Consider the following 18,360-nt stretch of genomic DNA (forward strand, 5'->3'; position numbering starts at 1 on the left):
GCAGAACACGAAAATTAAGCCCAAACATGTCCAAGCACGTTCTCTCTTTATTAACAGTTTTTTTCAGCCCTTTCTGGGGCAAGGCTCCATGCCAGTGACTCAGGTACCTTTTAACGAACTGCCAGAGAACACCAAGATGACAGCAGAGCACCATACCTGTCCCACACATGGAATGCCGTGACTTGGATTCCAGGTGTGGAAACTTCTACGTATAACAACAAAAGGAACAGATTTTATTCATTTGTTTTTAACTGTTTTTTACTGGTGCTGCAGTTGCATGCATAGGTACACCAAACGGAATATACCACTCCTATGCGTTCTTGTAACCACTGCTGGCTCTATGCCTGCAATAAGCTTGTCTGGCACTGGAGGGAAAACGAAGGGGAACAGAATGCAGCAAGTGGAAAAAACAATTGACAGAACAGAAATAACCTTACCATTTTCTGTACAAATATGAAATCTTTGCTGTAGGTGGACAATGCCTCTTTGAACAGCCTCCTTTCTTGATGCGTCCATTTGTCAGAGCCTTAAAAAAAAAAAAAAAAGAGTGAATTCATTATAAATGACAAAAACCCGCCGCCTTTATATTGATGTAGTAGCTGAAACAAAAACTGGGAAACCTCAAGCACATGCTAGCAATTGCTGCTACCCAAATACAAGTATGGCTGTATTGACTCAGACCTCGAGTCCACCTAACCCGGATTCGGTTTCCAGCAGCGGTCACAGCCAGTTGCCTAGGAAACAGTAAGATCACGGCAAGCAAATACAATGCCTCTCCCTAATTTTTCTTAACCTCTGACCGCTTTCGGCACAGGGGATTTCCTGAGTCTGTTGCAATTTGCTTATTTAGTAACTATCCTTGTAAGTGCTGACCCACTCTTCCTTTCAACCAATTAAAACTTCTTGCACCCAAAACATCCTTTGCCAAGGAGTTTCACGATCAGTAGACCCTCCACATGAAGAACCACCTCCTTTTCTTTGCTTCCTGGCTCCCCATAGCTTCGCTGGATGACCCTTCGCTCTTAAATCTCGACCGTTATCTCCACGCTATTCAGGACTGCATGTCCTTTCTGTCACTCCCACACCTTTGGTCATTACTGCTGTCCCTCTCTGAACCTTTTCCAGTACTAAAACATTCCTTTAGAGATGAAGGGACCAGAAAGGCATATAACAGTCAACATATAAGCAATCCACAGACCTGCACAGTGACATCGCCATGTTATCTATACTCTTAAAGTTTGACTTGGGGCTTTTTTAGCTGCTGTAAAATACAGAGCTGATGCTTTCATAGAACTAGCATTATAATCCCAAGGTCTCACTTTAATTGAGAAGCATCATCACAGAGCTCATAATTTTATACATAAAGCTTGTATTGCTTATTCCCCTATATGCCACTTTACATTCAGCTACACAGAAGTTCATCTATCATTTTTGTTCTCCAGACAGTAACTCTTACAAGGTCCTTTTGCAGCTCTTCACTTGCATGGCTTGAGGTAAGACACTCAAATGCTCTGTGATAGAGTTCACAAGTAGATAGAGATTGTAGCCCTGTGCAATACACGCAAAGTGCTTTCTGATCATTTAATGGAAGCTGTACATAAAACTTTCAAATACTGTTATTCTGCATTTGCTTCACCAGTCTAACTGCCCATGAAAATGTGAAATCAACATTTAAATTGAAATGAATTTGTGCTCCCTCAGTATGAGTCAAACAGAAGGAACACGAGATTGCTCTACTGCATCAAAGCAGTGTCCTGTTTGTGAGAGTGGGCAGCATTACATACACCAAAGGAAGGATATGCAAGAAGCCATAAAGTGGATGCCTTTGAAATGACTTACGCTATAAAGATTCTACTTCAGTCTGAGTGTCTGAAACATCTGAAACTTTTATCAAAAGAAATCCCTAATATTCCTGTCAATGTTACCATTCTCCATAGAAATGCTTGCCTCTGCACTGAATTCAATTAACTTGTGTTTGGCACCATGCATGATATTGAACTCTACAGGTTGCTTATGTCTATAAAAATATATATATAGATTTTTTAATTAACTGCAAACGTTTTGCTTTTCAGTTTCAACTCCCAGGCTCACAAGCTTAGAGCAGGTATCTCACCTGCTCCGTCATATGCTGAAAACTACAAAATGAACTTTTCTGCAACCTGTTTTCTGCAGGCTTTTCCAGTACTGGATATAAGCATGCATTAGTTATTTCCACAGAGATTTACACCAAAGCTCTCTTCAGCATCAGAGAAAGGCACTGGCTTCAAGCCACGAGTTTTATTTATTCCGTTATCACCCAAAGATCTTTTTGCTGACACACTGCCTTGCCAACTTTCCCACCCTGAACCAGCACCATTCCCTTCTTACACAACGTGCCAGTCATTTGCATTTACCCTCCCTTTGGGCAGGGGTAAATGCCCTGATTCAGTCCAGGAGCCTGCTCTACTATGCCGAAGTATAACTTTAAAAATCATGGCACCACCAAAGGAGAGATTTTCGTTTTCAGCAAACCTCTCTAGTCATGCTCTCCTGCCTCTAACCCACCCTTCTGGGGGAAAGAAAAAAAAAAAAAAAAAATCACTCCCATGAACTAATTTTATTGCACACCTATGGAGGATTCAGGCCTTACAGAGTTTCCCCAATAGCTGTGGTATTAGCAGAGACCCTTATAAGATTATGCAGGTTAATTGGAAGTAACCTAATTAATAGAATAAATCCTGTGTAGGAAAAGAAACAGAAGAAAAGCTGTTTTTAACTCTGGTTGCTGGGAAACCGCTTTTGCTCTTGTTAGCTTGAGGGAGATATAGAGAACGTGCATAGAGAGATATCTGCAATGCAGCAAGAAAGAATTTTGGACTTTGGAATACAGATCAAATTTTAAAGCTAATCTTTATGTTTAAACATTTAGCCTACATTTTGTTTTATCTGCCATATTGGTTTTGCACTGATTAACTGACAATAAATATCATCTACAAATTTGGGGACTTTGGGCCCAATCTGTGGGTTTCAAGGGGGCTACACCTACGCCCAGGGAGCCCCCCTGAGAGGTGGCTCAAATCCATTACCTGCAGCATATGCTGGGTCCGATCCATACCCTATCACAGTATGTTACAAGAAGTTTTCAGACTGTCTGAAGCACGTTACTACAGAGATCATCTCTCCTGCAATTCTCACTGCAGGAGAACTTCAGACCTGAGAAATTCCACTGTTCAAATGAAAACAATTCAAGTGTCTGCAACAGCGCTCCTCTTGTATTAGATACGCATTCCCTCCCTCTTCCCTAAAACACCATCCTGACAGATGGCAAAGCATCCGGACAGAGAGATTAGGGTGTTCTTCCAAGCAGCCCTGGGTCAGCATGCCCAGCTCTTCTGGCTCACAACAGAAAAGCCTCAAGTTTTACAACTTCCCTCCCTCACGAGCCAACAGGTTTCAGAGGTGAGCTATTTGCTTGTACCCTCATTCGAGGGCAATGCTAAGGATGAGTTTTGATATTTATTGTTTGTGGTATCAGTTAATTCTCACGAGCCAGTGCCATGCCCTGTTTTGGTCTGTTCTACCCTTAAATGTGGCGGTGCCTGAGCGCTGTGATTTCTGAGTACGGAGCAGAAAGCCCAAAGAGTTAACCCAAACAAATGCCACTTGAAGTTATATTAAGCTATTCATGCACTAGATTGTGAGAAATTCCCATATGCCTTGAGTGGCTGATTATCAACTACAAGTAAACTATTATTCAAGAGCTGCTGCACGGTGCTAGAACGTGGCTATCAATATAAGTTGCAATCACGCGGTGCATTCAAGAGCATTAGTAAGTAATGCTTTGTCTTGTTATTTTATGGTACTTAAATCCAGACTGGTGAGATTTTGTTTCATGTTGCGTTAAGCAGAATCAAACTTCCTTTCCTGCTTAAGAAATAGGGATACGCCGATGTCCATACGTCTCAGTGCTAGTTAACAAGGATCAGTGTCATCTCACGTGAAAGATTAAACGAAACAGTCTCTCCTGGTTCTTCCCTGCATCACAATAAAATGCTTTCCGAAACTACTGTGAAGTTGCTTCAGTAAAGACTGCTCCACCTCCTGTACCACACAGGCAGAAATTTCTTATCTGCTCTGCTAATTAGATGGCTCGCTGAGGATGAGGCTGCTGGGATATGTGCTCATCCTCCTGCTCTCATGCCCTGGACTGTCTCACACATATGATTTGGTGTCATCTCTTCAGACAAAAGACTCTGGTCAAAGTTCCTGGCTGACGTCCTCCTTCTCCATCCACCCCCTTTCCACCCTTTGGACTGCAACAGAGCTGTTACCAAAGGCACCAGGCATCTCTCCCAGCCAAGACTGAAAACCTGATCTTCACATTTATTCACTCTCATTATCAGCTGCCATCAAACATGTTTCTGTTCTCGTTCGCAGGCCAAGGGGTTAAGGAGTTGTTTTACAAAAGAGTCCTTGTTACTTGGGAATCTTTCCAGTGAGCCGCTACAGCCAGGAAGTAGCTTGCTTCTATCCTTATGTGGCACAACGGCTGTAACTGGAAATGAGTATATGACCCTGGACATTGTGATGGACTGACCACCAGAAGATTCTTGGCTTCTTTCCTATTGAGCCTAAACTGGAGATAAACTCTTAAATCTCTTATGTAAAACCCTATTCTGTGTGCTCAAGCAGTTGTCAGCCACTCTGAAGCATTAAGTAATAACATGGAGGGCTGCAGAGGAGAGACATTTGCCACCTATGCTTAGGTGACATAATTTAAGTCCAATGGCTTAACACCACCTTGTGTATTTCACAGGGCACTTCTGCTTCATCACCAAAATGCAGTTCTTGCTGTGTTTGTTAAAGAAGTCACCACCCCAGACCCGTTTTTTTTTCAGCTAGATCCATGCAGAGAGGCTTGGTATTCAGTACTAAGACACCAGTGAGAGTTACAGTATTGCCTCTTTGGAAGGATGCCCATGATTATTGTATTCATTTATCATGCACCATCACCTCAGAAAAGGAAGGCATGATGACAGACATTTACATACCAGAAAATGAAGACCTTACTGCTAGTAAATCAGAATCTACGAATAGCAGCAATTTTAAAAGGAGATCAACAAATTAAAGTTTAGTTTAAAAGAGGAAAAAAAATTACTTGAGACAGTTTTAAATCTGCAGAACCCTACACAGCAACGGGGACGCAAACTTTCTGTACATCATCAGTCAGGTGAAAAACTGCCAAACTTGTAACAGAAGGCTCCCGAAGCACGATCCCGCACTGTCCACATCACCGCTCTATTAGAGGCTGCCATCCCTGCAGCAGACGGCAGAGAGTGCAGCGTGATCCCATGCTCCAGCCTGGGATGCCAGCCTTGGACTCCACAAACCAGCGGATACAGAGATCGCAAGGAAACCTACCGGCGTAGTGGTAATTGGCCAAAGGATGACACTTCAATCTCACTGGCTTTCTCAACAGCAGCTTCTCGAGAGCAACCTAAATGAAAAAGCAGGGGAAAACAGAATTAGCAAATGCAGTCAGCTGCTGCATACAACTGCATTTAGAAGACTATTTGGTACAAGGATATGAATTAGTTTGCCCTCTTTTTTCTTTTCTGTCGTACAAAATCACACCAAATTACTCCAAGGCCCATTAACACTGTACCTCACAGAAGAGCACCTAATGCACACCTGTCCTGCCTTAATTAGCCCAAATGCAGCTATTACTTAGCACCTTCCAGCTCTTCCCTCCCTTCTGCTTGCCACATACAAATATGTTTATAGTGCTTTATTTGATAGCGTTAATTAATACTAATATTTAATGGTTGGTTTGATAGCATTAATATTTATAGCATGAAATCTTTCAGAATATCTGTTTGGGTCAACATCTGTCAGGCATGACAGCAAGTACAGTTAATCCTCCTTTGGATCAGGGAGACAGATGATTTGTGGATCCCTAAAATTCTTCCCGTGACAATGCAGACCCCCCTGTATAGCAAATTTCACATCCTGACAGTAAGTTCAGTCACCTGTCTCAGACCCCTCAGATACAGCTAACAGAGCCTAAGGAAACTGGGACGCGAGCTGAAAAACAGTGTATTAGACAATCCTGTGAAATTCATTCCAGCCCTGTCTTCCGTTACGTTTTGTTTTAAATTGGCTTTCCAGGAATTGGTGCAGGGCCTTGTCTTTTCCCTAACACTGGGCAAAATGGATGTTTTGCCCTAGTTAATAACATTCCCATCACTAAACTAATGCAAATATTTGAAATGCATTATTTATATGAGAACCGTGTGCAATTACCTCACAGTTCTGAACAAATAAGTAGATGTGATTGCTGCTACAAAAAAGGGTTTTTATAAGGGCTAGAAGAGGACTAAGCTCTCTGTGACCAAATGTAAAGCTTGTGAAATATCAGGGCTGGAGCAAGCACTGGGAGACATTCAAAGCCCCAAGGCTATAAACTAAGTAATCTTATCTATATGAAATATACAGTAAGCCTTCAGAGAGGCACTGCTTTGAAATTTAAATTTATTAAAGAATGAAAAGGAAAAGTCATTCCCCAAAAATGTTACAGGATGTTTAAAGCATCACTGCTAATCAATCAGAAATGTCTTTTTTATATAACCATATCTAAATCCATTTAATAAAGCATGCTAATTCATCTGCAGAAGAGGATCATATCTCCCCTTTCAGCTTCTTATCTTACCATAATATCTCCTTTCGCCTCAAAGAGAGAGTGCAAAGCGTATTCTGAGTTAGTTCCTCCACCAGGTAACACACTGGAACAGCTCATATTTAAAAGGTCTTCCACTGTCAGAAACAAGTCAACATTTTACTGCTAATACAGTAGCCTGTCAGTCAAACATCCAGAGCCAAGGATTCTCTAATGCCACTCAAAGACAATGCAGCTCAGGGCAAGAGCTTTCATACTCTCTCCCCCCAGCACCTCATCTCCTGGTTTTAGGATCACTCACTGAGGAGGGGATGTGACGGGATCTGCAGGATGCACCCTTGGGGTGGGACAGGCTACTGCAGAGCCAGAGGCAGAGATCTGGCTGTGAGGTAGTGGCTTGCACAGGCCAGTGACGTTGCTGTGCCAAGAAGGCTCCAGCCAGAGTAGAGAAACAGAAATGAATCGTGCTGGAAGCAGGAACAAACTCTGCTCAGGAGTGGTAGAAGCCACTGAGCCCATCACATTTCCTCTCAGTTTTGGTCACAGGACAGGCCCAGGAGCCACCAGCTGCCTCTCATCTGTCATCTCTGCCCTTACCAGGCAGTGCAGCACCCAAAAAACCACCTCCCAGCAATGATCTTTCCCCCTTGGCTATCAGGAAACAGTTCATCCAGACTTCACTTGAAGTACCGCTATATAATGTTGTTACTCTGAATCTGTAACATGCAGTTCTGGTCTCTTGCTCTGCATTCTCAGTCATTCATACTCTCTTGAACATTTTGTACAGTATACACATGAGAAATCAATGTGAATTTCTTCAACAGGCACAGGGTGACATATGGACTTCTAAAACGGCAAATCATCGTACCTCTTTGTTGGAAGACTTTGTTTTCTAGTTCTGGCCACGGTTTCCAAACCAAAGTAGCCTTGTGCACATCTTTCTCCATTAGCAATCTGTCCTGCAGCTCAGGAATATCAGCCTGGAACCTGGACCCGATATTGATACGTCTATAAAGGCAAATAAAGAAATAAGTATGCAACTACACAACGTGCAGAAAAAAAAACGGAACTCACATTAGTATTCATTTTGTTTCTAACAAAACTTTTATTACACTGGAGTGGCAGGAAGTTGTGTCAGATTGCTTTACGCAATGCTTTACTCTCAGTGGGATAAGGACTTTGAATATTAGAGAGAGCTGATCTATCTCTTGGGGGGACCCAAAATTTCAATACACGATTCAAACTATACTGAGACATCACACCTTACGGACAACCCAAGCTAGCCTATATGCGTGCTGACTAGCAAAGAGGCTAGATGCTGGAAACAATAACTTTCTGTTCCACAGAGAAGGGCACTCTTCAGTAGAGAGCAGAAAGAGACGTTACTGCTGCGGGATAATCCTATCTGCAGTCTGCCCCGTGGAACCTACCAGGTAACACCTCTCCAAAGCTTCACAGTTAATACATATAAAAGCCAGAGTACTGGATCAGCGTATGTTCTCCCCACGGCCCTCTTCCCAGCCATCACTAACCCTTTTTTCACCTTCAGTGGCTCCCACCAAGCCTCCCCTAGCATTTTTGAGCCACAACACCTACATCTCCCACAGCCACTTTGCTCCCAATGTCCTCAGCCACCATCCAGAGCAACCTTAAATGCATCCAGCCCAACATAATTTCAGGTAGTTGAACACTACCTGCCCAGTTCAACAGACTTAAGGCCACACCGGCTGGAGCCAGTCTATAAAAGCAGTGACAAAACCAATATTGTTTTTCTTACGGTTCAACAGTCTGTTCTCCAGGCCCAGGCGTCACCGGAATGACACTTCCATCAATACTATCTGAAACAGAGATTGGAGTTTGAGTTTAAAAGGGTATTTTGGTAACAACTGTATCACTGCTGACGCTCCACCTCCCGGGATGCATTGCCACCTGCCTATTAAACATCAATGTTACTCCAGTCTGTTAAGTAAACATTAGCCTTTATCAATATTTAGACAGTCTAAATTGTTATAGGTAACAAATGTCCTAACTCACAGAGGTTTCTACTGCCCTGATCATGTATGATCAGACACTTCTTCTTGTGAAGCACTGAACAACAAATACTTAAAAGGAACGCCACATCTCAAACCAGGTCTTTTCCCTCCACTTCAGAAGGCCCAGGTGTAACGAGAGGCACGGTGGCCCTTTCTTGAGGCGGACCACACTGAAAGATCACAGCCTTACTCACTGGTTAGGCTCCTCTATTCACTTCATGCTTTAACACCCCCTCTACAAAATCCAAGGCAAAAAGCCTGATAAGGATGGACTTTTCCTGTGAAGTAGCAGAACCAGCCATGCATGTGTAAAAATCGTCAACGTGGTAGCACCAGAAGAGAGGACAGTGGTATTTACTACATACTGCCACTCTGTAAATATAACACTTACTAGACCGACACAGGAGCACCCGTGGAGTAGGTGTCAGCGGAGTAAGTGGCAGCTGAGTATGCGAGGTGCTATGAGATGACGTGATAACACTGCTGAAGAGACCAGACCCTTGCCGAACTGGACTAAGCATCGGTGGCGGAGTGTAGGGAGGGAGCTCGTGCGTCCGGTCTAGCAGGTGATCTCCGAGGACACGGGGAGAGCGAAGCTGACTCTGGTACAGGGTGGCACCGGAGTGGGACATGCTGAAGTTGAAGGAAGGAGGAGGTATGAAGAGAGGTTCGGGTCTGTGCCGATACTTCTTCTTGTCCTGCAATGGTTTGAAGTTTTCTTCCAATTTTACAGCACTTTGATGAGATTTTTTGCTAATTTCCTGAATGAAAACACGCAGAACTTTAGTCTTTAGGCATGCTTAAGTGTGGTTTGCACACAATCCCCTACAGGTTAGGGCAACAGCCACAGAAAAGCTGTTACCACCAGGCAGTGATTCAGGTACCACCGTAATAAGCCTGGTCAGTACAGTACCTGGTGCTACACAGAAACCTCAGGGGAGTGAGAACAATCAGGACAAATTGCCCTCACCTCCCTCAGCAAGCCCTCTGGGTCAAGGTAGGGCTGAGCCACAGGCACAGACATGGAGAGGCTGCTGCCAGCTTTGGAAGGTGCAGGGAACGGCCCTCCCAGGCCATGAGTCTCCCACACCCTTCTTCAGCTCCACCCGAACACCCTGGGCACTTCTATTTGCACTGAACACACACAGGGAGTTACTTCATTACCCAGTCACAGTTTATTAGAAACTTTATTGGAGATGTTTTCCAATGCATTTATTTTGTTTGACTAGGAAGGACACATGAGCTCAGTGAAATTACTGCAGTACTCAGCAGCAGGAAAGGAAGAAAAATGTAATAAATTCAAATTCTTTGCCTCTTATCACTACATTCCCATCAGCTTGAGTACAGCCCAGCTGCAACAAATCTTGAACTTAACTCTCTCCTCCTTCCTTGGAGGAAAAAGGGTAGTAGATGACCATCTGTGAAATTCACACACCGTAACATGCCTAGAATTCTGGAATTTGAATGTTAAAAATCATTTAATAATAAATCCCTGAGTCCACAGAAGCAGAAGGCACAGAATTTATGCAAACCTGGAATCTGGATTTCTGGGGGGTGGGGGTGAGGTGGGAAGAAACAGGTTCTCAGGCTGTGCTTTAAGAACACAGAGACGCTAGTAGATGAACACAGTATTAAATATTCTGCTTTCAGGTGTTCAGATTGTAGATCTTCTTTAGGATAAACTTGGAAAGCGGAAGAAAATTTTTGACAGATAGGGTTACTCCAGAATGTCTGCATCATCTGCTAAATGCTACTACTACATAAAGTAAATTACTACAATGTATGTTTAGACAACATACATCTTTACACCATGGGTGGTTCTTGAGAATCACATTCACCCAATAAAAATCATGTTAAAGGAGCATTAGCACTGTCACCCTTTATCCCTTATGTTAATATGTTCCAGCTTGTGGAAATGTTTTTGATTACAGAGGTCCTGTCCTCTCTGTTAGATCATGGCTGTATCCTCTCCAACAGCTGTTGACATTTTTTCTCTCAAAAAAAAAAAAATTAAGTTTTGGAAAAGTTTTCCTTTTGCAGGAAAACATGCAGCTTTACAGAGAATTTTGTTCATAATGGACATTCAGAACAGTGAAAGGGTGAGGGTTACCCGTAACCACAGACATAGTCCATCACAATGGTGAACATTTAATGTTCAAAAAGGAGAAAGGGGAAAAAAACCCTAAACTCAAGGAAAAAAACAAACAAACAAAAACCTAAAAAAAAAAAAAAACCCAAAACCCTGAAGGCCAGATCCAAGTCTTTGATTAAGGGCTCATTTTGTTCTGCTCTTTAAATGTGACAGAGCTGGTGCTCCTTTCTCACTAGCAAACTAACCAAGACAACAGTATAGAAGTCCTATACACCTCCATCTCCTGTGCTGCTTCACCTACAGTATACCTTAGCCTCAGTGTGGTTATGCCGATGCTACTTTAAAAAACAAAAAATCACAGGGAGTATTAAAGGAGATAGCAATGCCCATGGGCTCTCAATGCAGAACCACCCCAATACTATTCTGAAGCTCCAGGAACTGATTCCCATTATCCAAGACCGAATGCATCCTTGTGGGCCCTGCTGCTGCACCTTGATAGATCCGCTCTGGGTAGATCCTGATAAACCTCGCTCGACTGCTAGCTTCAGCTCACCGTCCTGGAGCCTTGCTGAATATTTAGTTTCCTTCTGCTGTTTGATTTCACTGATTCCATGAGCTTTGTGGGAGCTTTTCTGGACAGCTCAAAGCACAGTACAAATAAATGCAACCCAGCTCCAGTTCTTTGCTATTAAAAAAAGACTCTCCAATGGCACAATCTCTTTACAGAAGAAGAGGGAACTGTAGATTTTTGGATGTTTGAATGTTTCCAATGCTACTGCTTATATAAAAGATAGGATCCAGAGAGGAAACTGAGCGAGTTTAGTTTGCTTGGGCAATAACAAAGACTGCAAGCCTAATTTTGAGTGAATGAATGCGCATTTAGCCAAACACTGGCAGATTTAATCGCAGTCACTTTACATACGTTGCAGAAACACACAAGCCCAAGCCACCTACTCTGATGTCTCTAGAGAAGATCTCCCACTCAGAGCTCAAGGATTCAGAAAAGACTGTCCCTTTTCTCTCCAGAAACTAGAAATAGAAAAGAAAAATTGTACTGCTGAGTTACAAGCTAAGTATTGTGAGATACTGGCTTCCAGAGTAAAGTGGAAGTTTATGTGTAAAACCTCTGTCTGAAAGGAAGGTAAAAGATTTTATATACATTTAAAATTAGTGCATATGTCTGAGTTGAAGGGTCAGGAAAGGGGTGATAAATACACAAATATTATAAGGAATCACCCACGATGGTATATGCTGTCCCCTCGTTTGGCCATCAGCCTCATGAGGAGAAGGAAAAAAAAAAATCACAAGGGTATTTCTCTGCATTATACAGATAACACCATACAGTACTTATACTCCCCAGTAATCTCTTATCATGGCGTAGTCTGCAAGCATGGATTTGAAGGAACGAGCAAAATCTATTCCTACACTGAAACGCAGAATAAATACTGCTTGCTCCAGGACTCTTTCAGGAAAACAATAAAGAGAATTCTCACATCTCATTCAAGTACTCATCAATTCCTCGTGCTGCCTGACAATTACAGTTTTATGAGCGAAATGAAAGCACTAAGCATAGCTATTTTTCCTATATCAGAATTCCCAGTGATTAACCCTTAGATCTGATGCATGCTGAGAGAAAGGGAAAAATGACTTCATTGCAAAACTCTGAGTCGGCAAGCTTCATACTGGCTTAGAGCACACACTGTAAGTACTGCACAGTGCCCTCCTATCTTCGGCTGAAATGAGAAGCACATATATCGGACTTTAAAAAACAGGAAGAAATAAAACTGCTGAATTTAAGCAATAACATAGAAACAAAGCAGCCTGAAAAGGAAAAAACAAAAACAGTAAAAAGATACTAAATCCCTTTGTTCTAGTGGGATAAAAGAATTTCACATTCCAATTTCAAATGATTTATTTTCAACTGAGGTCTCGATTCCCCAGCAAAGGGAAAAATTAGTATTTTCAAATGACTGAGGAAGAAATGCTATGATGCTTTTTTGTTTATTAGGCATCATTAAGATTCCAGAAAATATTCTAAAATATGGACATTTTAGAAAGTAGCAGCACTATAAGCAAAGGGATTTGACAAGCACAGCACAGTTAGTGGCAAGAAACACAGCACTCACAGAGGATGAGCAGGGGTTGGCCACTTTTGGACTGCACGGTGGAGAGTAAGTCATCTTCACGAGAACGGGCATCTCATCATCTGACACAGAGTTGGCAGGCTTGTCTTTGACTGTGGCAGTGCTGGCAGAGGGCTGCGTGCTGGGCTCAGGTGACAGAAGCTTTACAGGGACAGACACTGGCATGACGATGGGCGCGAGGCTATCCACCTCTTTAGGCAGCGGCTGCTGTGGTGGTTTCTCTCCTTCATCCTGTACAGACAATTAAAGGCTTTCAGCCCGAGTGAGGGAGAGCTACTCTTGGATCGATACACTACGCAACGTATGCACCGTGGCTGAAAAGAAGTGGCCAGGGTTACAAAACACACAACAGCGTTGCTTCTTGGACTCTCTTATTTGCCTTGAACGAAGCTGGCAGATTACTTATGACTCCTACATAGGATTCAGCCTCGGTGATAAATAACCACATTAAGCATCTTTACAAGGTAACTTGCAGGAGGGGAGATAAACACGTGCTCTTTTTATCACCATAAAGACAGACTTCTCCATCACCCACCTAAAAACAAAAGACACAGATGGTGTAACTCTGGTAGCTCTTTGCCTTCCTGTGGTATTCCCCGTTAGGACAGAATTTCTAAAATACCAGGATGGAGAAAGACTGACTGACAGGGCAAGTTATTTTTATGCAGAACAATTCAAACCCACATTTTTGGTTTGGTATTTGTTGATACCTATAGAACTAAAACACTTGGGAAGAAAGCTGTCAAAGATTCAACAATCCTGCTCCTTCGATTAAAGCCTGGGAAGGCTTCCAATAAACATCCCTTAGTCATCCAAGTAGTCCAAATGAAAATAAGGAAGACTTGATGTTCCTGATATTTCTAATACAATAAACAAACACAAGGGGAAAAAAATTTACATGCTCCTGGCACAACTTTGTAGGGTGTTTTCGTAATGTGCAGAGAAACAGAAGGACAAACGCTGTTCTGTCCTCCACCACTGCCTCTGACTTTCAAGCACGACTTCTGGCCTACAAACTAGCAGAATTATGTGCATTTCTACTTACACAGGGTATGACATAACAAAACAGCGCCGAGAAGAACAAGTTTTGACAGCAAAGCAAAGCACGGCAAAGCAAGCAAACATCAACACAGAAAGGAGAGCACCAAATACTGAAGTAAAACAAACTGCTACCTGTTTGAAGTTAGGAGATGCTCTTACTCCTCCGTGTGACCTCATGTGACCATTTAGAGCAGGCAAACTCTTAAACTCCTTCAAGCATATTGAACACATTAGCTTGTTCTTTGCATCAGCTCTCTCAGGAAGTGTTTCTCTGTTCTGGCCACTGGTGTTATTTTCATTTTTTTAGCATGGAACAGAAGAAGAGACATTAGTTTGGCATGTTCCCTTTGTTGCAGAGGAAGCTTTTTAGTCAAGGAAGTCAATAAAATTTTACAGCTAGATGGTTATAAAGCCACAACTAAGCACAGGGTGAGTGCTGTGGAATACACAGGCAATAACCTAGAACAGCTGCTCCCAAGATGGGGAGAAGGGAAGTTTTGAGTAGGACACGCTCATCAAAACTTGGCCCTTGGCATGGAAGAGTCTGAGAACCCACAAGCTCTGTCATGACAGACTTACATTTCCCCACTCATGACAGCAGTTAACAAGTACTTGGACACAATGCCCCTACTTAGGGTAGACAACCATGGTGGAGGACACCTCAGCCCTTCAGAGATGAGACTAAGAAAAACAGAATATCCCTGCTGCCAAAGATACAAATCCAAACCACACATCACCTCTTCTCTTACAAATGCAACACAGAGATAACTGCTCCCCTGCTTTTGCTTTTTCTTTGGTTCCTTTTTTTTTTTTCCCTTTCTTTTTTTTGAAAGACAAAGCATTTATTTGATTTTATTGCTGGGAGGTAGGGTGGAAATCACACAAACTTAAATTCACAAAGCACAAAACTAAAGATGTTTCTAGAAGGGCAACAACTATAACCTACCCAGAGTGCGTTCCCCTCCCTCTAAACAGCAGCACTCCTTTGTATTTTTCATATTTAAATTAAAAAGACAAAAAAAAAAAATCTTTAAAAAAATACCTTTGTTCTGGGGACAGCGGCTGCAGTCTGCCATCTGACAGTTGCACCTGCTATCAAAGGAGGAGAGGGGAAAAGAGGGGGGGAAAAAGAGAAAAGAATTTTTCAGGAAATATTAATGCATAAATGAAGGTCCTCACAGCATTATGTTTGCATTTTCCATATGATTTTATTAATATTAAAAGCCTCTGAGTTGAGAACCTTACACATCTCTACCAAATCAGTGCCTCTGTGAGCATGGCTAGTGCAAGTTTTCTTACACTCACCTGCTGCTTGAAGCCTGTGCTCTGACCCAGAAGTATTACTTGTGGAAACAGGGAGTTGACTAACTCTTCCTGAACAATTGAGCCCTCAGGTGTTGAAAAATTAGCAGGAGTGCTTTGTTGTAGCTGGGTCCCTCCTCCCCAGAAACCGAGGCAGAACTTCCCAAAGCCTCTTGCAAGGGAAGCAGCAGCCCTGCAGCAGCAGCAGCTCTGTGCTGCTGCCAGCCTGGCCCAAAGCCAAGCCAAGCGATGTAGACAGGAGGTCTGTTAACAAAGTTCCCCAAAACATCCCACCGATGCCCACCGCTCGCAGCCTAACCTTCCGGCTCTCCTGCAACCGTTTGGTTTCCACACCTTGCTACTCTTCTGCAAAACAAATTTGGCTGAGCATGGATCTAAAATATTACCTACCTGAGGCCACACAGCGCTGGGAGAGTCTTGCTGAGAGCTTTTGTTGTTCAGATGAACTCCTGAGGGTGGCAAAAGAGTTCGGTGAGGGACAGCATTACCTACAGAATTAATCTCCTGCCGTGCGGGATCCTCCGTAGTCTCTGGTGGAGTGAGGCCAACATGGGAGTTCAGAGACAGTGCTCTGCTCTCACTCAGATATTGCTTCTGCTGATCTTGCTGCTGCTGCTGCTGCTGCAGTAAACTCTGTGGGTACAAGTGCCTGTACTGTTCGTGTGGATCCTGGTAGCAATACTGAGGCACTGCTCCCAACTGGATAAGCTGCACAGGATGACTTGGATCCTGAGGGTACTGGTGTGGTTCATGCATAGTCTTTGGATCGGGTTCCCTGTGATACGGAGGAAGCGGCAATTGCATCTGTTGCTGCTGTTGCTGTAACTGCTGCATGACAGGTTGCGTTTGGTAATACTGAGCTATTTGCATCGGACACTGCCGCTGCTGCTGCTGCCGAGTTGGCTGTTGCTGCTGCTGCTGGATCTCCTGTATTGAGAGCCGCTGATGCCCCTGCTGCGGCTGAGCGTAGTATTGAGTCTGCTGCAAGTGCTGCATCTGTTGCGGTAAGAGCTGCTGGGACTGCATTTGTTGAACATGCGTCTGTCCTTGCTGAAACGCAGAATGCATCTGCATTTGCGATAAATACTGCTGGTAGTCATAGTACAACTGTTGGGGCTGCATGACTTGCATTTGTTGCTTTTGCTGTGTGCTTGCAAAATTCTGGTGCGTTTGCTGTGGCACTGGTTGATATCTTTGTACACTGGAAGTTACAGGCTGTTGCTCAACCGCTGGCTTCTGGGACAGCAGCTGCCTGAGCGCACTGTCACCAGAATTATCCACCATTGAAGACTCCGTGTGCAAAACCTGAGCCATGTTGTTGACTTGAATTCTCAGATTTTGGTTAGCAAATACTTGTGTAAAGGAGTCCAATTTATGCAGGACCCCACTGGTAATTTTTTGCGATCGATTTTCACTGGGTTGAGAGTAAGAATATTGGTATCCGTCATGGGACTCCCCCTGCCCAAGGGGGCTCCACATTGCGCTTTGATTGTTCAAGCTGTTCCTCGCTGGGACATGGTTTCCTGAGCCAGAATGTGTCCAACTGGTTTGTCTAGATGTATCCATTGACCCAAGACTTTTTGAACCTACAGGCAAAGCTATACTGTCTCTTGAATCTTGGGGAAACTGTGGGGAGAGAGGGGACGCCTGGGGAGCATCCATAACAGATGTCCCATAGCTATGATTTAGAGATGGAAGGGAGTTCATTTGGTGCTGTTGGTAGTACAAGTTCTCGTTGCTGTTGGCAGTATGGTTAGTTTTATACAATTGCTGGTCCCCCATTTTTGGTCACTTCTGTTCCAAACTTACAGGCACACGAACCATTGAAATCTCTATGAACCCTGAGATAGCTGAGTGAGGGGAAGGAAGGGGAGGGGAAAAGAAGCTAGAATTACTTATAATTCAGCATGTCCACGTGCATCACAAGGACTAAGATTTTCTCCAGTCTGTCAGTAATTCCAATCTCACACTTGACGTTGCTTCACATCTTCAATAAATGGACCACAGCACAAATCCTCCACAGATCAATAGGTTCAGCGTGCCAGGCACCTGCGGAGTAAGAGAAAGACAAGGTAAGTGCTGGCTCTTTGCATAAACTGTTATTGTTATTCCCTCAAAGTAAACTGTAAAATCTCCTAGTTTGAAATGCATAATCAGATACAAAATTGTAGCAGCTGGGCTATTCCAGAGCAGTTAAGATTACTTCATCTCATCCCATTATCCTGCCTCTTCTCTAGTGCTCTGATAAAATCAGTCTGCCAAACCAATAAAGGCGTATTCTTCAAAACTGTTTTTTCCCCTAAAGTATATGAACATTCAAGCAGTTTTAGCTGGCCACGTACTGCTCTCTCACAATTAGTTTTAGCCAGACAGTTGACTACCAATCCAAGTCACCTTCCTAGTGTTACAGCTTTCTTGTCAAGAGCAACATGCTCATTTTATAACACAAAATCAAGTACTGCGGACACCACAGGTGCCTCCACAAAGGCCTGAAAAGGCAGGTGAAAGAAAACCATAGCTTTGAACAAAGCTGACCGTACTCAGATATCAGCATGTAAAAGGACATACAGAAAAGTCAATTGCAATCCAGGATTTGCACAGAGCCTTCCACAGCTTCTCACAACTTCCAGGATATCTACAGGTGGTATCCACTGGCAGTATGAAAATAAAGTGTCACTGAAGAATAAGATGCAACACTAATGCTCATTGCTGTGACCATAAAAAAAAAATCCCGAGCATACTTACCCAACTGCATCTGTGCACGTAGCTTTGTTTGCTACGTCTGTGTGGAATCTGATTAATGCTAAGACCAAACCAGTCCATGGAAATCTTCTCATCACTCGCCTTACATCAGGAGTGCTCAACTCCAACTTCCATTCTACCCTCTCACCCTTTCTTCTTCGCTTTGCATTATTTTAACAGACTAATTTATACCCAACGCAACCTTTTATCATTTTTACTGTATAAACTGTAATTCAGATTAACACTTTACAGATGTCTGTACTGGTTTTGATGAACAAAACAAAATACATAGGCGCATTATAGGGTTGTTTTACTGTTCCACAGTATGAA

The 18,360-nt window shown here is 43.1% G+C and overlaps 1 protein-coding gene across 12 annotated transcripts in view; it reads right to left on the reverse strand.

The window, feature by feature from the left end:
* TRERF1 (transcriptional regulating factor 1) overlaps nucleotides 1–18,360 on the reverse strand; it is a 104,333-nt gene that overhangs the window by 6,332 nt on the left and 79,641 nt on the right. For 9 of the 12 annotated variants that reach the window (XM_087776510.1, XM_087776517.1, XM_087776509.1 and 6 more), the window contains 10 exons: nucleotides 15,679–17,337; nucleotides 15,008–15,057; nucleotides 14,098–14,248; nucleotides 12,907–13,155; nucleotides 9,080–9,449; nucleotides 8,433–8,493; nucleotides 7,524–7,663; nucleotides 6,689–6,792; nucleotides 5,401–5,476; nucleotides 438–526 (listed from right to left, as the gene is read on the reverse strand). In XM_087776510.1, coding sequence (XP_087632636.1) covers nucleotides 438–526; nucleotides 5,401–5,476; nucleotides 6,689–6,792; nucleotides 7,524–7,663; nucleotides 8,433–8,493; nucleotides 9,080–9,449; nucleotides 12,907–13,155; nucleotides 14,098–14,248; nucleotides 15,008–15,057; nucleotides 15,679–17,070 — 2,682 coding nt within the window. In that variant the 5' untranslated portion in view covers nucleotides 17,071–17,337. The remainder of the gene's footprint in view (nucleotides 1–437; nucleotides 527–5,400; nucleotides 5,477–6,688; nucleotides 6,793–7,523; nucleotides 7,664–8,432; nucleotides 8,494–9,079; nucleotides 9,450–12,906; nucleotides 13,156–14,097; nucleotides 14,249–15,007; nucleotides 15,058–15,678; nucleotides 17,338–18,360) is intronic. The other 3 variants (XM_087776518.1, XM_087776520.1, XM_087776519.1) reach the window with 3 other exon arrangements.

The sequence above is a fragment of the Nipponia nippon genome, unplaced genomic scaffold (assembly GCF_047370975.1).
Source record: "Nipponia nippon isolate SJK-2023a ecotype South Korea unplaced genomic scaffold, ASM4737097v1 scaffold_4, whole genome shotgun sequence".
NCBI classification, from domain to species: domain Eukaryota; kingdom Metazoa; phylum Chordata; class Aves; order Pelecaniformes; family Threskiornithidae; genus Nipponia; species Nipponia nippon.